The sequence below is a fragment of the Spermophilus citellus genome, assembly GCF_964194105.1.
Source record: "Spermophilus citellus genome assembly, chromosome: 2".
Classification (NCBI taxonomy): Eukaryota; Metazoa; Chordata; class Mammalia; order Rodentia; family Sciuridae; genus Spermophilus; species Spermophilus citellus.
This window is the reverse complement of record NC_138183.1, coordinates 56,614,958-56,639,550: the sequence shown is the minus strand read 5'-3', so window position 1 is coordinate 56,639,550 and position 24,593 is coordinate 56,614,958. Positions and strand designations below refer to the sequence as shown.

At 37.2% G+C, this 24,593-nt stretch overlaps 1 protein-coding gene across 1 annotated transcript in view; it reads right to left on the bottom strand.

The window, feature by feature from the left end:
- Nucleotides 1-24,593, bottom strand: part of FREM1 (FRAS1 related extracellular matrix 1) — a 181,494-nt gene that overhangs the window by 71,643 nt on the left and 85,258 nt on the right. Inside the window, exons 12-17 of the mRNA XM_081278612.1 lie at nucleotides 16,639-16,835; nucleotides 15,879-15,969; nucleotides 14,409-14,576; nucleotides 10,876-11,084; nucleotides 8,458-8,551; nucleotides 4,927-5,179 (exon numbers count right to left, since the gene is read on the bottom strand). Of these exons, the coding sequence (XP_081134738.1) occupies nucleotides 4,927-5,179; nucleotides 8,458-8,551; nucleotides 10,876-11,084; nucleotides 14,409-14,576; nucleotides 15,879-15,969; nucleotides 16,639-16,835 (1,012 nt within the window). The remainder of the gene's footprint in view (nucleotides 1-4,926; nucleotides 5,180-8,457; nucleotides 8,552-10,875; nucleotides 11,085-14,408; nucleotides 14,577-15,878; nucleotides 15,970-16,638; nucleotides 16,836-24,593) is intronic.

Sequence of the window (24,593 nt, the reverse complement as noted above, 5' to 3'; positions counted from 1 at the left end):
AGAAAAAAAAAAAAAAAAACGACACGAAAAACCTACAGATGATATCATTAAGCAACCAGATGATTAAAGCATGAAAAATTGGAAAAAACAGAGTTGAGTTCTGAGAGTTAGAAATGATCAGTCTTCAACTCAGGGAGTAAGAGGCCTCTCACCTGTTTATAACGATAAAAAAAAAAGCAAATTGTCCTAAAAACATTGATTCATCAGTTATTTAGTCAATAAATATCTATTTAAGGACCACTGTGGGATGATTTGTATACTGGATACTCCATCAGAGAAAAAGGTGGACATATCACAACTATCAAAGGTATTTTAAAAGAATGTGAAATGTCAAAAGACCCACTATGTGTTGGACACAGTCTAAAGGTAGAGAAGTAAACAGTGTGATCAAGATTTCATAGATTTATGCATTAGTTTGAGTCACACCAAATTGATGCAATTAAATAATTTCTTATCTATGAAGTGGCAATTTCGTATATAGTAGGCCTTCTTTATACACACCTTCCAAATCCATGAATTCAATCAATTGCAGGTCAAAGATACTTAGAAAAATATTGCATTGGGACTGAATATATAGATATTTTTCTTGTCATTATTCCCTAAACAATATGGTATAACAACTATTTACATAGCATTAGTATTTTAAGGAATCTAGAGATGATTTAAAGTATATGAGAGGATTGTATAGGTTATGGGGCACACAGTAGGCCATTTGATAAGGGACTTGAGCATCCAGGGACTTTCTCTCTATGGGGGTCCTGAAACTAACACCCTGAGATAGCTAGTGACAATTGTGTATCAGCCCTGTAATATGCAAGATGCTGAAAAAAAAATGAGAGTTTTGCCTGACAATGGCCTGGGCCAAGGCATGTATGCCAGTAGAAAAAAATCTTTCGGCCCCTATCTCTCACCATGGACAAAACTCAACTCAATGTGGATCAAGGATCTAGGAATTAAACCAGAGACACTGCGCCTAATAGAAGAAAAAGTAGGCCCAAATCTCTACCATGTCAGATTAGGCCCTGACTTCCTCAATAAGACTCCTATAGCACAGGAATCCAAATCAAGAATCAATAAATGGGATGGATTCAAACCAAAAAGCTTCTTCTCAGCAAAAGAAACAATCAATGAGGTGAATAGAGAGCCTACATTTCGGGAGCAAATTTTTACCACATGCACATCAGATAGAGCACTTGTCTCTAGGATACATAAAGAACTCAAAAATCTTAACACCAAAAAAAAAAAAAAATCAATAAATGGGCCAAGGAATTGAACAGATACTTCACAGAAGATGAGATATAATCAATCAACAAATATATATATATATATATATAAATGTTCAACATCTCTAGCAATTGGAGAAATGCAAATCAAAACTACTCTTAAGATTTCATCTCACTCCAATCAGAATGGCAGCTATTAAGAATACAAACAACAATAAGTGCTGGGAAAAAGGCACACTCATACATTGCTGGTGGGATACAAATTGGTGCAGCCAATATGGAAAGCAGTATGGAGATTCCTTGGAAAACTGGGAGGAACCACCATTTAACCCAGCTATCCCACTCCTCGGTCTCTACCCAAAGGACTTACAAACAGCATACTACAGGGACACAGCCACATTAATGTTTATAGCAGCACAATTCACAATAGCTAAACTGTGGGACCAACTTAGATGCCCTTCAGTAGATGAATGGATAATGAAAATGTGGTATATGTACACAATGAAATACTATTCAGCATTAAAAAAGAATAAAATCATGGCATTTTCAGGTAAATGGATGGAGTTGGAGAATATAATGCTAAGTGAAGTTAGCCAATCCCAAAAAAACAAATGCCGAATGTTTTCTCTGATATAAGGATGCTGATTCCTAATGGGGTTGGTGGGGAGCATGGGAAGATTAGACGAACTCTAGATAGAGCAAGGGGGAGGAAGGGAAAGGGAGGGGGGAACAGGGGTAGGAAAGACAGTGGAATGAGATGGACATCATTACCCTAAGTACATGTATGAAGACATGAATGGTGTGACTCTATGTACAACCAGAGATATGAAAAACTATGCTCTATATGTGTAATATGAATTGTAATGCATTCTGCTATCATATATAACAAATTAGAATTTAAAAACTTTAAGAAAAAAGAAAAGTCTTTCAGGATGGCTTCACTGGCTTTGTTCTGTATGTTAAAGGGTAAGTAAAAGCCTGTCAAGCAGATATGGCAAGGAACTGGGAGGCAGGAGAAAAGAACAGAAGAATGTTTACAAAAAAAAAAAAAAAAAAAAAAGGCAAACATAGCACATTCAGTAACTGCCATTTCTCTATGATAGAAGCATAGGATATATCTATAGCAATAGATAGAAAAGTAGGCTGAGCATTAAATCACTAAAAAGGCTACAGTATAGATGGGAAAACTCTTTACCTTGGAATGAATATAGGCTAAGGACATGATTTCCACTTAAAATGTCAATCATAGTGTTATTATATTAGCATTATGTAAAAGAAAATTTTTGAATGACCCCGTTTTTAACATTAGGAAATTAATTTTGTACTTTTATAGTAAAATACTATTCATTTACTAAAACATTTATAATAACAATATCATTTAATAGATATTTGGATAAACATTTTAGATGATAATCTAAATGAAAAAAGTAACTAATAAAAGTGCATATATATCATGATTGTAACTAAGTGAAAAGTAACACCTAAAAAATTAAATACTGTAATACTTTAATGTTAACAGTGATATCTTTGTATAATACAGTGTTATTTGAAACTTCATTACACTTTTCAATTCTTTTTGAGTTTTCTGCAATGAGCAAGCATTATTTTTATAATTACAGAAATCAAATAAATAATGCTAGTAAAATTATTCATGGGTAGTTTTATAATCAACATATAGAAGCAATAGTGGAGTCAGACAATTCACTTCAGATACTAACCAGACTGGGATTCTTTCCATTGATTCTGTCACAGTGTTAAGTAACTACCTATTGAATAAACAAGTGAATATTACAATATCAAATTGTCCTTTGACTCTAGTATTTCTCCTAATGTTATAACAAAAGAAAATCTTTTTAAACTAATTTAACCCAATATCTTTCTAGGTCTCATTAGCTAATAATTCTTTGCATGGCCATTACACTAGAAGAGATTTAGACACTTGAATACCCGCTGGTTAGCACTTGGAATGAGGTAGTGGAAGAAAATGTAACCCATGTCACCCTAATTCATCTGTACTTCATGATCCTGCCAAAGGTGTTGAAATTATAACAAACAACAACCACTAATCTTTGAATCCCTGTCCTGCAAGGTGATTTGAGATCTACTGAGGAAACATATAAGAAGTATGTAGTTGTGAACTCTTAAGAGATATCAAGCAAGTGCAAAATATGCTCCCCAAGCAAGGAAATAACCAGTGAAACCTTTCCTAAGTCTACATGCAGATAAGAGGGAGACACCATTTAAAGAAAAAAGCTGTTTGGCAGCATGAAAAAAAATGTCCCATGTTCATTAATTATCCTTGAGACAACTGGTATCCTGATAAAATGCTGTTTTCCAAGATACATATGAAAACATATTATTTCAAAGTGTTTTCTACCATTTCCAAATTAATCCTTAGCAATCTCAATATTTCTCCTTGAGCCCTCTCTCCACCTCACTAATTGAATTTTCTCTACGTCATTTCAAATAAGAAAATTACTTGAATTCTGAAAGCTCTTATAGCCTATACTACTCAGCTGGCCTTATACACCCAATTATACTTCCACCATGGAATTTTCAGTTAAAAGAGGCATATCGATGAGTAAACAGGAAATTGAAATAGTGTGCAATTAACTCCAGTAAGAGGAAATATATGGTATTATTACTGAGGAAATGCCCCTAACCCAGACTTCAGAAGAGTACAGGGGAGATGATGTCATGATGGGCAGATTTGTCATTCTGTCATCTGAAAGGATTTTGTCTGCCTGCTTGAGTGAATCGTCCTGCATGGCAGGATCTGGATTTACACTCCATTGGAGCCCCATGGGGCTTGGTGATGTCTTTGCAGATATCAGATGATGAATCAATATTTTCTTTAGTTGAACAGTTTATATGAGGAATAAGTGTCACCCAGGAAACAACATAATGTGATGCCAGAAATGTAAGCACAGTGCCTATAAACAAGCACTTCCTGAAGATTTAAACTGTGTTCAAGCTAAAAGGTACTGTGGGCAAGTCCCACAAAGTGTAAGAGATCATCTTTGCTTCTTAGGAACTCAAAAAGCTGACTAGTTACTTCTTAGGAGTTAGCTGGTCATCAGTAAACTTTTAAAATTCATCATATCATTAACTTAGGAAGTTTACTTCAAGAATTTCTATTATGATTTATGGATCCATAAGCTGAAGTGACTAATTTAAGTCCTTAAATTGACCCAAAAGTAGGTGTATGTGGTAGCATCAAGAACAGCAGCAAGCTGGGCACCGTGGCACATGCCTACAATCTCAATGGCTCAGGAGGCTGAGACAGGTGGATCACGAGTTCAAAGCCAGTTGCAGCAACTTAGTGAGGTCCTAAGCAACTCAGCAAGATTCTGTCTCAAAATAAGATATAAAAAGGAGCTAGGAATGTGGCTCAGTGATTAAGTACCACTGGGTTAAATTCTTGGTACCAAAAAAAAAAAAAAAAAAAAAAAGAACAGCGGCAAGTGACACCTGATTTTTCTCAACCCTTCAAAATTAACTATAATACTGAGATCAGAAACACTCCTAAATATGGTAACTGTAATTGAGAAGTGTGGTGCAGGCTGCAGCTGCATCTTTTACTCTATTTTTTTTTAATTGAAGCCAGCATTAAGACTGTTAGATTATCAGAGCTTCAGCAATAAGTGGAATAAGGCTCTCATATGGCTTGTGTTTCCTCACTAGTCACAATGCCGTCACTTACCTGTGTGTTTGTATGTCACAGCCCCTGAGATAATATCTCCCTGAGAGAACTGGTCTACTTGAACACCAGCCTTCCACACCACCCCATGCTGAGGTTCTCGGGCAATCATAACCATCAGTTTCAAGTCATCACTGTCCATATCAGTAGCAAAAATGTGTTCAGGGGTGATGACCACCTCTCCACCCTCTGAGCAATGCATCATGGGGATGAGGTCAGCCTTCAGGATCGGTGGCTCGTCATTTATAGGAAACACCTGAGCAGGAAAAAAAAAAAAAAAACACATGCTTTCAAGAAAAAGAAAGAAATGACAAATTGCCCAACTGGCAACTCCTAGCTCAAAGTCACAGTGACAGGGATTTTCGATCTTCCAGACACATGAAACAATAGCCATGGAATTTGGCCAAGCAGCCTGTTTTTAACTTCCCCCTATGTACCATCTTGCAAGGAATACTCCACATGAGAGGCATTTTAGGGAGAAATGGAAGAAATACGTTTATGGTTTGGGACTCAAAACTCTATCTCCTTCTAAACAGACTAAACATAAATGTGATATACAACATTCCTCATCAAAGCCTCTATCCTTCCTTCTTTGTCAAAGTCACACATATTCCTGAGGAATTCTGGTCCTTGTGATGTGATGCTGGTACATTCACAGTGTCCAGGTTATTTTTATTTTGCATTGTCTGGTGATTACGAAGCTTCTCTCCACCCTCAATTTCTTGCCACCCAAGAAGTTGGGTTCACAATAAGCCACAGCTGCATTTCAAATGGTTTGCATTACATGTGAAACTCCATTAGCCAGGTTTCAACTTGAAAAAAAAATGCTTTCCTCTCACTCAAGAAAACAAAGCTCCAAGATGAAAGGAAGGAGAAACAACATGGGATCACACTGGCTCTCTGGCTTTGAAAAGACCACACTGAAATTTTAAAAGACGGGTCTTTTAAAGGGAACAAAGAGCACTTCTCCTTGGAATTCATAGCCACAACCTGGGGTGGGCTGCAAGGTTTATCTTGTCAGGTTGGCCCATGAGTCTGCTCAACTTTACATTTCCTCCCTCGGCACTGTGGCCAAAGGGGTCTGTTTTAAATGTCCATTTCAAGCTGCTGCCTTGTTGGGACCTTCATTGGCTTCCCCGTGCTCCTCCTGGGAGTCACTGGCTCATCCATGCTCTGGGATGTGCTGGCCACCTCCCTTTTCACCCCAGCACACCTTCCTCGACATCTCGGGGCCTGTGCAGCATCTCCTGCCTCTGCCCAGCATGCCCTGTCCTTAACTCTTTGCTAATTCCTGCTTTATGTTCCGTGTGAATTCCCCAGGGAAGCCCTCCTTGACTTGGGCTCATTTAGGAACTTCTATTACTTAGTTCCCCTACTTATTTATAGAACACATATAAAAATCAATTCATTATTTGGGTGATGATCTGTTTAATGCCTGTCTTTACCCCTGGTCTGTAACCTCTAGAAGAATAGGGTCCCTGTTTGTCTGCCTTGGTCATTGTATTTCAAGTATAGAAGATCCAGCATAAAAGAAGGCACTTACAAAACACTGGCTGAATAAATGAATATAACTTTGTATCTAGACCCTGAGAACCCTGCTATTGAAACAGGCTAACATCTGTAAACAAATACACATGAAATATATGAAATTATCAACACTTTCCTTTATGGGTAGTGGCATGGATTGATAGAACCCCTAACTTAGTTATTTAATCAAAGATTTTTTTAAAAAAGCATACAATATTCTCTATTTTTCTGTTGTCTTATTAAGGAAAAAGTTTCTTTTTTCAAGTTTTCTGTGCAAATTCAGTAAAGATCTCTATTATTGTTCTTGACTCTGTCTAGGGAATTTCACCAATTAATTCAAATGGATAATAAAATTTAAAGGAGAAACAATTAAGAATATTCCTGGGACTGGGGTTGTGGCTCAGTGGTAGAGTGCTTGCCTGGCATGTGTAAGGCATTGGGTTCAATTCTTAGCACCCCATATAAATAAATAATATATTAAAAAATGTGTGAGGCCCTGTATTTAAAAAAAAAAGAATATCCCTTTTTGGTAAAATCACAAACACAAACATTGTGTCCCTGGCTTTCAAAGACCATGCCCTTTTATTTTAAAAGTATAAATAAATATATTCTTTTCCCAAATTTCTCTGCCCATTACCAGTAATAATAAAGTCATGAATGAAAGATAGGGTTGGGGCCTTTCCTTTGAAATTTACTTTTCAGGATAAACAAAAGCAAAATTTTAGAAGAGATTTCTCCGCACATAAAAATCTGCCAACAAAGAAAATATTTTTTTGAAGTGAAATAATGTACAGCTTTTCATCAAGACCTCCAAGGCCATTAAGAGGACAAAGTGGAGGAGCATGAGGAAGATGATCCACACTGTGCCTGGCATAAAATGGTACTCGGACCTGCTGGCATTAGTCACCTGGAAAGGTAGAGAAGTATGGCATGGCAAGAAGGAAGAACACTGGCCTAGCTACCGGAGTGTGGAGATGCAAGACCACATTATACTGTCAGGCACTTGACTTTGGGCAGGTTGTCAAAACTTTCTTGGGCCTTAGTGTCCTTATCTATAAAATGGGAATAATTGCTTCCCTATCTGCTTCATAAAACAATACACACATGTGAACATTATTTCTTAATAACAATTACAAAATATCTTATAAACACATTGTTACCACTAATAATAAGTGTGTATCACAAAAATCTGGACAATATTCAAACCAAAAGAAACAGAATTTAGCACAATGAGAATAATTAATGGCTCTTCAGGGAATGTGGCAAGTTTTTCTGCAGACCTTTCTTGGTCACTAGTTATAAATAACCACAAATCTTATGATTTGTGTTCATGAACTTGGGTAACAACTCAACAGAGAAATTCCAGAGTCCTCAGAAGTCCTTTGGGTATATGAACATATTTTTCTTTGTTTGTTAAAAGGTAGAAGAAACATGGCCTCAAACAGACCTTCTACCAGGGCTACATGGTTCAGAAATTCACAAAAGAACACCACAAACCTACACACATGGCTTCTTCCATAGGCCAGGAACCCCCAGAGATGCCAGCCTAACCTGCTGAGCTGCTAAATAAACATTTCTGAGTGTTAGTGTTCAAAATCATTGTAAATAATTTATATATGGAACCCCTTACTTTGGGGGGGGGATTCTTACTGGGGATTGGACTCAGGGTGCTCTATCACTAAGCTATATCCCAACTTTTTTAAAAATTTTGAGACAGGGTCTCATTAAGTTGGCTAGGCTGCCCTTGAACTTACAATCCTCCAGTTTGAGCCTCCAGAGTAGCTATTACTTTTTAAATTAAGTATCTGTGTTTTAGGTCAGAATGTTTCTACTCTATTTTGATTGGGGAGAGATTAGTATGTTCAACCCATCAGTATAACCATGTGCCTGGCTCAAGATATACAAAGACATAAGGAGGCATCCTCTTGCTATGGGATTTAAGTCAGGGAGATTTTCAAAATAGACATTTTATTTTTATATGACTCAGGGAAGAAACATTCTACCCACCTCAACATGTAAAACAAATTCTGCTGAATTTGTGCCATCTGTGACCTCCAAACGTATGTCATCCTGAAGAACCTCAGATCCATCATGTCGATACCTATGAGGATAATATTTGTAACTAGTCTCTCAAGAACACTGTTAGACTAAATTGAGATGCATGATACAAGAGCTCTTCTTGTGTCATGTGTTCATTAAATAAATAAGTAAGAAAAAACCAGCATAATCATGAAGTCACATATTTAACCACTCAAGTACCCGTCAACATAAAATTGTTCCACCTTAGGAAAATCTGTTATATGCATTGATAATTTATATTCATCCCCAAATCAAAAAGTGGTCCTTCAGTTGCCACTGTGACAACAGAAACCATTTTGTTGTAGCTCTGCCTACTTGCAGAATACACTGGTTGGGGCCAGAGAGAGACCCTGAGAATGAGCATAGACAGAGAAAAGTGGGACACTATGTGGAACTGGTGACTCCTTCCCCACTTTCAAGGCTAATTTTCTGCCAGTGTTCAGGATCTACTAGGCTCTTCTCTAAAACCCTGATCCCTGAGTTCTGTATTGCCTCCCTCCATTCTCTCTCTTCCATTTATAAGCTTTCCTCCTCTCAACCCATAAAGAATTACAACTCTCTCCCAGATTTAAAAATACCTTTCCCTGGTCTAGGCTTGGCCTTATATTCCTTTAAGATTCCGCCAAAATCTTGAAGGACTAATTTTGCTCCTTAGAATTCTTGGCTATTCTTGGCTTTCCATACACTCCCCAGCCTACTGTGGGGATGCCCAGTAAATTCTAAATAGCTGTTGGATTTATTTGAGCCAACTTTTTAACATATTAATGATCTGTTTGAGATACTAGGGAATGGAAATAAGTCCTAAGAATTTAAAATTAAAATTGCATTAAAATTAGCATAGTATATAGAACCTATATGACATTCATCTATGGAAAAAAAATACGGCTGTACCTTACTCAGAACTAGTTTCACCAATAGGGTGATATGAATTCAGGTGTGAGAAGGTCCTCATCCCTACTACTTTCCTTCCACACACTACCTTCTATGGTTTATTTTGCCATGCTCCCTGCTATTTTTATCAAAAATATATTTACAAGTGATCATATACTAATAGTATATTACTATGCTAAAGCTTCCCAAAGGGTCAAGTGGACCCAAGAGCACACATCCTAAGTCAAGGCTGTGGAGAAAAGAAGTTCTTTGAAAACCTGCCTCCTTCACATACCAGTTCAGTGACCTTGAACAAACTCCTTAACCTCTTTGTACTTAGTTCTTCAACTATGAGAACAGAACTATCCACTTTGTCAGGTTTTATTACTATGAAGATTAAATAAACAAATAAAACATTGATTGCAAATCTCTAGCAGAGTACTTGACCCTATAGTTCTGGAAAATAATGGAACTTTGATTTTTTGATTCATCATTCACTCCCTAGCAAGAACTGTCTAACCAAAGTCTCTTTCTAACATGTAGCTCAGAGCTAAGATCTCAAAAATAAATAAGGAAAACTATAGTAGAAAAGAAATCAAACAATCGGAAATTATTAATCAAGCTATAACTGAATTATCAAAATTAAGCCAACTACTTGTGCACAAATCTTAGTTCCTAATCAACTTTCTAGTCAAAGTACAAAGCTAAGTTTTTGATATCTAATACTTCCTCCTATATGTTATCAAAAGGGCCAAAGTTTCCATTTATAACTAGTGTTTATAAGTGAGAAATCAGTCTGTCCATCTAGCCATTGTTTTTAAGTAGTTATGTTGTTTTCCAGAAAAGATGTTTTTCTACAGTGTGTAGAAAAGTTTCTTGCAGAACTGCATTACGTAGAAGAAATGAAAGACTTAAGGTGAGGATACAATAGGACCATGAGGTAGGGCTTTCTCTATCCCTGGTTCTCAGAGACCCGAGTTCTACTCCATGGCCTACTTACCCATACTACTCCACTTGTTCACCTGCAAATCCCTGCCCTAGTAGAATGGACTAAAGATTACACTAAAGATATGGATCAACAGAACTCTGTCCCAGAGGGTCTAGGGTATGAAATTGCCTCCTAGAGCTGAGTTCAATTATGTAGATTAGTCCCACAGATGATTTCAGTCTCTGTTCATCTAGTTTCTATGGCCTCTTGTGATATGTGCAGTTGTAGCAAATTTAATATTCATGGTAATTAATTTTTGTTGTTCACATAGCCATAAAGTCATCCCCACTGGTACAGTAAGCCAGAGGGAAAGAAACTATCTGGAGGAAAATGAAAAATTTGTCATTTCTAATTTTTAACTATTGAAATTAGTAAGTGGCATATTGGTATTCCTGAAAGAATTTGATGCATTTCTTTTTTCTTGCTCTGTCTCACAACCGATCCAGATGGAGAGCTAAGTTATATAAAGAACACATTACATTTCTAACCTAACTTTTAAGGTGTGAAGGTCTCCCCAAGAAAATGTGCCCCCAGCATCTAGAGGAAATCCATTCAACTCCAGCCTTCCATGCAGAGGCAGACCCTGCAGGGCAATGTAGATATTGTCCAACATGGTATCCACATCAGAAACCAGAATGTGCTCTGTGCTGATGATGCACTGGCCTCCCTCAGCCACTCTCAGAGGGGTGGTGGATACCTAGAAAGAAGGAAGAAACATTCAAAGCCTTATTCCATGAGGTACCCCTGCAGACAGAACTCATTGGATTACCATGAAACTTCCAGAATCATCTTCATATGTCTACTAAATTTTCAGGAGTATGGTTCAGGGACAAATTCATAACTGGAGTTTGGGGATGAAAAATATATTTAACTATAAATGTTCTCAATTCCAAGTGTTGATGTACACAAAGAAGCAAGACAGATCTATAAACCTGAAAGTATCTACATTTTATTTATCCCAGAGCCTGTATCATAGAATCAGCAAATTGTTGACTATATAGAGTTCTGACTTAGGGAAATAATAACTTTCATCCTGACCATTTAAATCATTGTTTGACACATATCCATCTCAGTCTATAACATAAACAAAACCTGTGCTAAATTCTCTTGAAGAAAAGAATCCATCTCCTTTTTGCACCCTAAAACTTCTTAAAGACTTGTGAAACATATTGAAGCTTCTTTTGTGTTATTTTGAAATTAAAATTGGAAATCTAAGATTCCATGGAAAATAGATTCATTTAAACATTAGACTTAAATATCAAAGCCACAAATATAACTTTAAATAAGGGAAAAACCCAAGGCTCGACTGACTAATAATTCATTTGTAAGTAAAAAAAAAATCAAGTTAGAATGGCTTAGAATATTTTATCACCACACTGGGAGAGGGCAAGCAGTGTCCTATGATCAAATCAGTCTAGAAAACACAGACAATATCCTCACCCTGGAGGTTTATAAGGCACATATGCATGTTCAAAGCTTTGACACTTAGGGTAGGAAAACCTGTTAACTTTGCTTAACCTAACTTTTTTCAAATTGGTAATACTACCCAAAAGCAAGAGCAAGAAGATGAATTTGAGATATGAAATCATGGGCTCTAAGGTCCCTCTCAGATGGTCTGAGGTGACTGCCGTGCAAATTGGAGGACACCGTGTTCTCCTAGGGAGCAATTGCTGCCATTCCCCAAGAGTAGAATGTTCTCTAAGGACAGAGTTGGTAAAAGGCAGGGAGGAGCAAGGAGAGACACAGCCAGGCAGATGGAAAGGAAGCAAGATGAAGCAGAGGGCTCGGCTACAGGGTCCACTCTCTCCTCCTGCAACTGTGCAAAGTGCTGGGCGGAGCTCCATTCCAAGGCACCAGGGGCACTAGAGGATGTCCTAAAGGGAAACTATGGAAACTATGAGAGTGCCATAGAGGTGGCTGTCTTCTATTCTATCACCAGAAAAAAATAAAATAAAATGATAGACTTTTCTCTCTATAATCACCCCCACTCCAACCTTTCCAAGTGTCTCATTTTACCAAACCTATATTTTCACTGTAGGTGGGAGGAAGAAAGGGAGCTCTCACTCAGGGTATTACCTTTAACCAAGGTCTGCATTTGCCAGCCTCACTTTCCTGAGTAGGTTACAAATAAGTATCTCAAGATGACAATGTTTCATAAAATATAATTTATACTTTAGATGATCTTTCAAATCTCTCTTTTAGAGAAAACTTTTAAAAAAATAAAAACATGAGACTAATTTCCCCTTCCTCACTAATCATTAAATTCTCAGGCCCAGTTCTCAGAGGCTGGGGACTTCAAGTTAGCATGGGGTCAGTTTCCCCTAATGATCATCACTCAACTTGTCTTTATGTGGTATTTTTTTTTTAAGTTGTAGATGAACACAATACCTTTATTTTATTTATTCATTTTTATGTGGTGCTGATGATTGAACCCAGTGCCTCACACATGCAAGGCAAGTGCCCTACCTCTGAGCCACAACCCCAGCCCTTTATGTGGTTTTTCATATCAGAGACCCATTCCTGTGGCTGGTTCCACTGGAACTACAACTTTAATTTTATTTCTAATATCCTTTTTCTTTGAAGCTCTGTGTCATTTGATCCATGTGCCACATATAAAAGAGAGAAACCACTATGCCATTTTAGACCCAAGTCCTCCCAATTATTCTCTCTGCTTTCAAATGAAGGTAACTTTTCCCTTTGGCCTTTATATATTCCTCCACACCTCATCCTTCTCTTTCAAAAGGCCTGGATTCCTTTGCATAAAAGATTATTTCCCCATGATTATGCTGAAAAAAGTTTTGGCTTCTTCAGATGCTAGGCTATTTCAGGGCCTATATCTCATACACAGAAAGGGGCACTTCAACTAAACTCTAACAACATTAGCTCCACAGACATTCCAAACCATTTTCATCACAAGGAATTTGATCTGGTCCCTGAGGGAGAAGTTATAAAAGGATGGAGCTTGTTTAGATTCCTCAGTTTGGACGCTTCCATAGCCTTCTATCAAAGATTGCAAGCTCACCAACCTGAGAAGTCAGGTCAGTGATATAGGTGAGTATGGTAAGTTGGTAGGGATGCTGGTGGTTGGGCTCAGTATTGCTAGAGCTTCCAGAGGTTCAAGAGGAACCCCAAGTCAGAACTGATAGGAAACCTTTTTGTTTTTAAATGTTGCAACTTATTATTTTAAAATACAGTTTAGATCCATTAGAAAACTTTTGCATATTGGACAGTCCCCCCAGTCCTCAGAGAAGCCCTCTGTTCCACAACCTCAGGCGCATGTAGAGATGGTGAGGAGAGACCAGGAAAAAGAAGAGCAGGATTGGCTGTATTTCAGGCCAGTACCTGGGAAGGATGACCTCTCTCTTTAGGGAACAGGTTTGGGTAGGCTCTGGGCCCCTCTGGTTTGTAATACATGGGAAATGCTCCTTTGTCCTTCCACTTGTAGGGGGAAATAAACCAAATAATAGCTTCACTAATTAAGTATAGCATTCTGACAGCAGAGAGTGGACAGGGTACAGGAAAAACTCTCAGCATGAAACAGTCTCACAGAGAAGACCCACAAGGTAGCATTGCCTTTGCAGTTGGGTTTTAATGAAAGACCCAAGTCCTTCAAGACTTACATAAACATTGGGCAGTGGGATAGAGTAGAACAAAAGGGTCCATCTTAATTCATTTTGGAAAATTAAAGAGCCTCTTTGGATTACACAACAGCATACTTGGCCTGCGGTGAGAGCAAATAAGCCCTTCTGGTTGCTAAGAGACCCATAATTTAATCCCCTTCCCCTGATCTACATGTGAAGCCCAGCAGAAAGAAAAAGGAATGAAAGCGATTTTGATAAAGCTTTGAAAATAATGCCAAATCCAGCAACGAGAAAATCTTACCTTTTGGATGGAAAGTTCCACAGGAGGTAAAAGAGTCCCCTCCCCCTGCTTTTTTTCCTATACTGCAGCTGCAAAATTAAAAAGTTTGTCTTTTCTTTCTTTCCCTCCTTCCATCCTCCATATCAAACATTGTGCATACCTCAGGAACTTGATTGTCCACTGGGAGAATTGTAATGTTAAAGCAGATCCCGTGCAAAGTGCCACCATGCTGGTTACTAATGGAAAAGGTGAACTGGACATGTCGGAGATGAGGGCCTATATCTTGCATGGGTGGCATGTAGGCCACTTTCATATAGTTCACAGCATGCTGCAAAGCAAATTGAGATGAACATATGAGTATTGATTTGCAAGGATCAGAAATCTGTGTCCAAGAAAATCATCATGCTAACTGATATTGAATACTGTAAATACCACCATCACCAATTTAAAGATTCTCAAAAGTTCTATGTAATAAATCACATTTTCTATACATAAGGAAGAAAAATGAAAAAGAAATTAAAACGTCTAGTGCTTAAAGCCAGCCAACTCTATAAAAGGAAGGATACTAGGGTGAAATGCTAGGATGAAACACCTCTGCCTTCTAGTAATTGTGTGATATGGGCCCAGCTGCTTAAATGTGTTAGGCCTGTTTCTTTTTATTTGTGAAATAAAAAAAAAGTACTTACCACATGGGGTTCACATACTCATTTACAACCTCTAACTATGAGGAGATTAAGCCTAATTAGCTCCAAACCACAGAAGTATCTGCTGCCTAAGCACTCATCACCATTACTGTGACCCCCATAGGATCATCAGAGTAGAGTCCACAGGTGAACATGCAGTGAAGTATTTTGGAAGGTGGTTAAGTATTATGAAATGAATTGTGCCCACTTCATCACCCTGCCAAAAAACAGATATGCTGAAGTCCCAACCCTTCCTACCTCCAAATGTGAACTTATTTGGAAATAGTGTCATTATGTATGTAATTAGATAAGATGGGGCCATCCCAGGGTAGGGTGGACCCTTAATCCAACGTATCTGTTGTCCTTGTAATAGGAGGAGAGAAAGACACAGGGAGTCATGTGATAACAGAGGCATGAGAGTGACATATCTCCAGGCCAACTAGAAACTAAAGATTGCAGGCCAACTGCCAGAAGTTAAAAAGAAGCAAGGAAAGATTGCCCTAGAGGGTTTCAGAAGGAGCACCACCCTGCCAGTATTGTGATTTCAGACCTCTGGCTTCCGAAGCTATGAGGAAATAAGTCTCATAGCTTTACACCACCCAATTGGTGGTATGTTGTCATGGCAGCCCTAGGACACTAATGGAGGAAAAACAACGAGTGAAGTGAATTTGGTGGGGGGTCCCAAATCAGAGTCTTGCTGCTAGAAAAATAGAGGGGATGGGGAGCTGTATTAAATTATGACAAGATTCTAAAATCATACCCAACCTGACAAAGCATTTTCAAATAGATGTCACATGCTTAGTAGAAATATGCAAGCAGAATGAATAAAAAACCTCAAGCATTTGTGGCAGATGTCAAGAGCCAACATCCTCAGGCACATCACTAAGCATGTCATATCTTCTCAGAGGACACATCATGTGGTTCAACATTATAGCAAATCATCATACCTGAGTAAATGACCTCAGTCCCAGGGCTGTAGGATTTTTGGTTAGCTTTGGTATGCTGTCCACCATGAATAATTTCCCAGCATCCAAATATCTAACGAGAAATACAGGAAAGAATATATCAGCTATTTTCCAGCTAAGAAAGGTGAAGTCAGATGGCTAATACCAAATTTTCAAAAACTAAAAGACCTTACCATGAGAAGAAATAAAGTGTTCCATCTTTATATTCCCTTCTTATGCTGGGGGCTACTAGCCTTAGGTCCAGTATCACCAATTCCACCCTCATCATGATTGCAGAAAGTATGTACAAAATTTTTTGCTTTACCATCATGAAAGGGAATAATTATCCTAAACATTCTAAAATTTTTCCTTGTTACCATGAATACAGTACCAACCTAAAATATATTCATGCTACTTTTCTGGATTGAGATCATAGAATATAATAATTTCATGGCCTGTAATATCTAAAAAAAATAATGTTATGAAGACCTTAATACATTTTACCAGAAAGAAAATCAATATTATTTTTAGAAAATAGGAATTGAAGACCATTTTCAGTTACCTATGCTGAAAACAATGCAAGCACTTACTAAGGAATAAGACTTTAAAAGGGAGGTATGATACAAGTTTGAGGCAAAAGTAAATGCTAAATTGGATATAAGTTCCCACTGGCCAACAAAGCAATTGAATCATAGTACTACTATACATGGACACTTTTGTTTGTCCAACCCCAGTAGACCATATGATGACTTTTCAGATATACCTGTCATTGAAAGAGAAACAGGGAGGAGTGGTTATTGTGTAGAGCAGCTCCCTATCGTAAGATTCTGTATCTAGGAAATGTAGATGCTTCTTCGTTATGTAGGCCACCTCTGTTTCCTTGACAACCAAATGCCGAGAAACCCCAGGAGCCTCTTTTGGAAGCTGGTCATCCACTGGAGTGATATGGATGGTCACCACCTGGAATGAAAATACACTATTCATTTAGAAAACACCAAAGAGGATGTCCCACAACCACCTACTCACAGTTAAGATGACATTCAAAAACTGTCATTGATAATACACCTCTGTCAAATGATTCAGGAGCTACTAAGAAGGTGACCTAAAAATGGAATATCCTTTACTCATTGGATATTGTATTTTTAAAATATAATTATCACAATTATAGTTAATTCAATCAGAAGGGCTATTGAAAGGGCATAGAAAGCACAAAATAGGATCTTGATTTTGATTTCCATCTCCCAACAATCTGTGCTTTCTCTGATACTTCCTACTACTCAATCATTGATCCTAGCAACATTAATATACCTCTTGATTCCTCCTTCTCCACTCACATTGAACACATCACCAAGATTCTACTTGTAAAATCTCCCTTAGAGAAACTACCCCAATCTGCAGGTGTCATTCCTACTTACACTGGCCTAGATCTTATCACTTCTTCCTTGACTGCTCCAGTCTTCTGTTAGCCCTAACTCCAATCACTGATCTAGGTTTTTAATATCCCTAGTGTTATCTTTTAAAAACACAAGTCAAACCTCCTTAAAAATCTTAAACAAGCACCCAGGAAATATAGAAGTATTCAAAATCCTTAGCCTGGCATTTGAGATCCTTCACACATCCTCTATTTTCAACTATATTTTTTACCAACTTTCAACATTAATTCAAAACTCTTGTTGCACACAGTGGTGGACCATGGCTAGCCCCTAAGGACATGTCTATGTTTTGTATCATGTTTCTTCAATCTACTTCACTCTACTCTTGCTTTCTTTAGCAATCTGTCTCTATCACCCTTAAAGGATCTTCTTCAAAACATCCTTCAATTTCTCAGTTGGAATTAATTGTGTTCTGAATTTTGTCCTAAACATTCTAAAAATATTTCCTTGTTATCAATGTATATAGTACCAGCCTAAAGTATACCTTATTATGGTTTAAATGCTGTGACCCCTCCAAAATTAATGTTAAAACTTAATCTCCAATGCAATGGTGTGAAGAGGTGGGGCTTTCATGAGGCGGTTGTGTCATGAGGGCTCTGCTATGGATTAGTGCTTTATAAAAAGGCTTGAGGGCATGAATTCATCCTTCCATCCTTTCCGCTTTGTAAAGACACAGCATTTCACCCTCTCCAAAGGATGCAGCGACAAGGAGCCATTTTAGAAGCAGAGAGCAGCCCTCACCAGATACGGAACCTGCTGGTGCCTCGATCCTGAACTTTCCATCCAGAATTTTGAGGATTATGTTTCTAGTATTTATTAATTACCCATTCTCAGATATTTTGTTATAGCATTGTGAATATGACTAAGGCATCACTTAAATAACATACTTATGTCATCATCTTGTCTTAGACTGAAAATTTCATGAGGACAGGATCATGGTACAGTACAAACTACATTAAATGAAACAGTAAGCAATCAAAGTCCTTAGTGTGCTGTTTACATACTATCAGTTAATTGACCTTGAACATGTTACTCAACTTTTTTGCTGTCAATTTTCTTATTTCTAAATTAAGCTAAATATTAACTTCACAAAATTCTACAAAGATCAAATATCATTATGTAGTTCAGATGTCTGGCATGTGGGTAGATGCTCAATGAATATTACACTCATCTCTGTATCTCCACAACATCTTGCACAATACCTTGTAGAGAGGAAGCATTGCATCAACGACGATAACTGAATCAGTCAACAGACCCTGTTGGTGATTTTAAGCAGTCTAAACCACACTCACAGGTTTGGGTCATGCTAGATAGTAAGAAGAACTGGCCAAGCTGCTTTTGCCATCACCATCAACTCTTTAGAGTAACCCATGCTTGGTTATAAGAAAGCTGTGACTACCTCCCTCTGGAAATGGCACACTGCATATTGCTTAATATTGTGGGTCTTTTCACATTCTGCCACATGAAAATATTCTTACCTTGGTTTTAATTTATTTTGAAGTTGTCATTGAAGCACAGATCAGCAATGACAATTTTGTCTACAACAATGGTGTTTACGATACCAATTTGAAAATGAAGATAATTCCCTTTTAGACTAACATGAAAATCAGAAACTAAAACATGATTAAGCTTTTGTTATGATATAAAAAGACCTAAACATCAGTCAAACCTATAAGCTGTGCTCCCTGGCAGAGATCATTTAACCCCTTGGGGACTCAATTTTCTTCTTTTTCTGTACATTAGACAATAACAATGGCTTTAATTATGAGATATATTGTCAGGATCAAACAAGACAGCAGCACAGTGAGTACTAGTACTTAGTAGGTGCTCACAAAGTTAATTCCTTGTCTATATCCTTTCATTATTTTTACAAAAACTTACAGATGTTTACTATCCATTATGAAGCATTTTTGATAATTAAAAACTAAAGCCGGTTATCAAAATAAAGGAATACAATGATAGTCATTTCTCTAGTCTCCTGGAATCTGTGTCATGATTTTTTTCTCTAATTATAGTATTTTGCTAATCTACAAAGTTCAGAAATTCTCTATGGGACCTCCCAGCCATACTGTGGATCAGTGAGTCCCCACTTAATTGAAAAACTGGATTTAATAAGGAAACAATAGTTATTGTGCCTTCAAAGAGACCATTTTCCATGCTAATTTATTCTCCGACGTATTCTTTATGTAAAAAGAATGTACAACCATGCTTTTTTATACCCCTGTAGTAATTCTTGGTGGGCACATTTTTCAACATGCTTTATGATTGCCTAAGTTGATGTTTCTTTAAATATTTATGCATGTTCAAACAATTATTGTGTGTTTGTCTGTGGGTGACAAAAATCCTATTTTAACAAAATCCACAGAGAAATAAAGCATTCTCTTTGTACTGAAATCTGGTTATAACAAAAGACATTATTAAACACCCATTCCCAGGCAAAGAGTGGAGAACTAGTGCTCAAGCCGATCACTAGGCCTTTTGCCCGCTATATTCCCCCAACTCCCTGCAGTCACACACAGACTTGTAAGGAACCTGAACATAATCAGAAAGTGAAAAATCAGCATTCAAAATGATACAGTCTGACCTTGGCCTCAAATTCAGGCTCTAATATAATATTCCACCAGCTGGCACCTGACTTTCTTATAGGCCCGAATTCTTGATCCTTCCTCTGCCCTAAGCTCTGATTCCTGGCCACGCCCCTCGCAGGCCGTCTGGAGGCTGCCTGCTGCTGCTAGGCCTCCATCTTGAGAGACGCTGGTCTACTCAGGCGTGAGACTTAGATTTGCGTTTGGGACTGCGAAGGCACCAATTATTATGTTTTCAATAGATTAAACACAGAGTTAAAAGAATTGGAATTGGAGGTCCTAAGATGGCGGCCGGCGAGGAAGCACCACGTTCAGTATCTCCACAGTAACGGGATCAAAAGATCCATTAATACACCCAGATTCCACCTACTGATGAACTTCGAGCAAAACTCCGCTGAAAAGAGACCTGCCGGAAATTATGACTTCTTCCCTTCCCTTCTAATACCTCTCCTCCCAAGCATCAAATAAACTTATAAGAGTAAACAGTAACTCAACAGTCAAACAGAACAAGAAGTATCATGAGCATAAAAAAGCAAGGAAGAAAAGGAGTACAAACAATGAAAGACAGCCTAAATATTCAGGAGGACCTGGAGTCATCAGAAAAACGGCCATATAAAGAACTCAAGGAACACCTTAGACAGATGGAAAGGAACCTTAAAGATCACATGGAAAATGAATTACAAAAACAGATAAAAGAAGAAGTTAAGCTCTGATTCCTGCCTGATTGTTATTTTGCTTCTTCTTTTGAGAATATTCAGAATCATTTCTCACTCTTGTGAACTACTTCCAGGGTCTTTTTCCTGCCCTTCTAGATATAGTAGTTTGTGCAAGTTTTTAGGGAAATACACTAAGTGTTTTTTTTTAACAAGGTGACTTTAGAATGCTGTTGAGATAGACATGTAGCAGTGTCAAATGAAGCTGAGGACATAGACAAGTGTAAGCTAGAGAAATAGTCATCCTCTGGTATCTGCAGGGAATAGGCTCCTGGACCCCTCATGGATGACAAATCTGTGGATGTTCAAATCCCTTATATAAAATTGAATGGTATTTTCATACAACTTAGGCACATCCTCCCATAAGCTTCACATCATTTCTAGATTTCTTATCATATCTAATATGATATAAATGTTATACAAATACTAGTAGTATAGTATTGTTTAGAGAATAAAAATGAGGAAAAAATAGTCTATATTTTCAGTACAGATCCAATTCTTTTTCTAATATTCCCTATCTTTAGTTGGCTAAATTTGTGAATGCAAAACAGACAGACAGCCAACTTATTTGGGAGACAGGATACGTGGTATATAAAGACAGAACAAATGTGTAGACTTGTCTGTCTCTTAAAATAAGTTAAGAAGGAAGTAGGGCTGGAACACTGATGCATGCAGATAATTCCTGCAACTTGGGAAGCTGAGGCAGGAGGATAGCAAATTCCAGGCCAGCCTCAGCAACTTGGCAAATCCCTCACTTAGAGAGACACTGTCTCAAAATAAAATAAAAAGGCTGGGTAGATTTAGCTCAGTGGTAAAGTGCCCCTGGATTCTATCCCTAGTACTACCAAAAAAAATAATAATTATATTTATATATATAAATTATATATATATGTATATATAATACATATATACACACACATATATATATATAAAATAATTTAAAGGAAGCAGATGAAAATGTGGTTATGACCTCTTTAAAAATTTATCCATCATAGGGATAAACTTATATAAGCAGATCTACAAAGTTTAGTCTGATTTATTTGACCAGATTTAGAAATAATTCTCTTTGATTGTTTCTATTACCTTGGACTTTACTGAAGAGAGATCTCACATTCATATTTGTGCATATAACAGAATGATGTATAAAATATGCAGCAACAAAGGAAGATAAAAGAAGTCAGCTGGGTATGGTGGTGCACACCTGTAATCCCAGTGCTCAGGAGGCTAAAGGAGGATCATAAATTCAAAGCCAGCCTCAACAATTTAGCAAGGTCCTGAGCAAATCAGCAAGATCCTGTCTCAAAATAAAAAGTAAAAAATAAAAAGGCTGGGGATGTGGCTCAGTGGTTAAGCATCCCTGGGTTCAATCCCTGGTACCAAAAAACAAAAAGGAAAAGTCCTAAAGATTTACTTTTAAAAAGACACAGAGTCTTCTGAAAGTAATATGGTGTTCTAACTCAGGTTGAATAGATACAAAGGATTAAGAAATAAATCCTATTAATAATTTCCATTTTAACTTATCAAGTCAACTAAGGAATCAAAAAAAAATTAACAAAGAAATGCAGTATAATACAGTGATGAAAAGAAAGGGTTGTTATTTGAAAAGTATTTGACTAGTTAGTCCAAAGGCAGATGAACTGAGAGTTTTATTCATTCCTCAGTCCATCTTAAAAGGAATAGTGGAGATCCCTCAATTTCAAAGCTCCCTGACATCATTCTTTCTTATCATCTCCTTCCATTAAGTCATTGTACAGATCAATAGCTCAATCATCTGTACATTAGCTAATCTCAGTGACTGTGAAATTATGAGAAGATATAATATGACAAACAAGACACATGCTTTCAGTAGTCATTCTAGAACAGGTTTGAGATTTGCTTCCATCCATAAACATGTTACCTTTGAAGATAATAGGTATAAAATGCCTGGCACAAAATACCACATATAGTAGATGTTTACTTAATTTTGGCTGTCCTTGATTATTCTATTTATTGTTTTTATATATACATGACAGTAGGATGTATTTTGACATATTATATATACCTTGGGTATAACCTATGTGGCTTCATCACTACAGTAAGCTGATTTCAAGTCCTTTGGATATACACCAAGGAGTAGGATAACTGGCCTAAATGATGGTTTCATTCCAAGTTTTATGAGGAATCTCCACACTGCTTTCCAGAGTGGTTGCACCAATTTGCAGTCCTACCACAATGTATGAGTGTACCCTTTTCCCCACATCCTTGCTAATCTTTATTGTTACTTGTATTCTTCATAATTGCTATTCTGACTGGAGTGAGATGGAATCTCGGTGCAATTTTAATTTGCATTTCTCTAATTGCTAGAGATATTAAACACTTTTTCATATATTTTTTGATCATTTGTATTTATGTTCAGTTCTTTTGCCCATTTATTGATTTGTTTTTGTTTTGTTTTATTTTTGGTGTTAAGTTTTTTGAGCTCTTTTTATATCCTGGAGATTAATGGTCTATAATGAGGTGCAGATGGTAAAGATTTTCTCCCATTCTGTAGGCTCTCTGTCCATGCTCTGGATAGTTTCCTTTGTTGTGAAGAAGCTTTTAGTTTGATGCCATCCCATTTATTGATTCTTGATTTTACTTCTTGTGCTTTAATAAGAGTCTTATTGAGGAAGTCTATTCCTGAGCCAATATGATAGAGAGTTAGGCCTACTTTTTATTCTAGTAGGTGCAGGATCTCTGGTCTAATGCCAAGGTCCTTGATCCACTTTGAGTTGAGTTTTATGCAGGGTTCAATGTGGGGATTCAATCTTAATTTACTATATATGGATTTCCAGTTTTCCCCAACACAATTTGTTGAAGATGTTATCTTTTCTCTAATGTATGTTTATGGAACTTTTGTCTAACCTGAGATAACTGTAGGTATGTGGGTGGGTCTCTGAGGTGTCTTCTATTCTGTTCCATTGGTCTTCAATTCTATTTTTGTGTCAACACCATGCCATTTTTCTTACTATAGTCCTATAGTATAATTTGAAGTCTTGTTTCATGATGCCTTCTGCATTACTTTTCTCACTAAGGACTGCTTTGGCTATTCTTGGCCTCCTGTTTTTCCAAATGAATTTTATGATCGTTTTTTCTATTTCTATGAAGAACATCACTGGAATTTTAATGGGAATTGTATTAAATCTGTATAGCACTTTGGGTAGTATGGTCATTTGACAATATTAATTCTGTCTATCAGGGCTGGGGTTGTAGCCCAGTGGTAGAACGCTTGCCTTGTATGTGTGAGGCCCTGGGTTCAATCCTCAGCATCACATAAAGATAAACAAATAAAAATAAAGTTAGTGTGTCCATCTACAACTAAAAAATTTTAAAAAAATAATTCTGCCTACCCAAGAAAATGTGAAATCTTTCCATTTTCTAAGACCTTCTTCAATTTCTTTCATTAGCATTCTGTGGTTTTCATTGTAGAGGTCTTTCACCTCCTTTTTTAGATTAATCCCCAAGTTGTTGTTGTTGTTATTTGAGGGGTGTTTTTATTTTGAGGCTATTGTGAATGGAATAGTTTTCCTGATTTCTCTCTTTCAGCTGATTCACCATGGATGTATAGGAATGCAATTGTTTACAGCTGTTAATTTTTATATCCTGCTACTTTGCTGAATGTATTTCTGAGTTCAAGAAGCTTTTTGGTGGAGGTTTTTTGAATTTTTTATATTTATTCTAAATACAGAATAATGTCATCTGAAAACAGGGATAGTTTAAGCTCTTCTTTTCCTATTTGTATCCCTTTAATATTTTTCTAGTAATTTCTCTGGCTAGGGTTTCAAGGACAATATTGAATAGAAGTGGTGAAAGAGGGTATCCATGTCTTGTCCCAGTTTTTAGAGGGAATATATCCAATTTTTCTTCATTTAGAATGATATTGGGCAGAGGTTTAGCGTACCTTTTACAAAGTTAAGGATGTTCCTACTAACCCTGGTTTTTCTAGTGTCTTGAACACAAATGAATGCT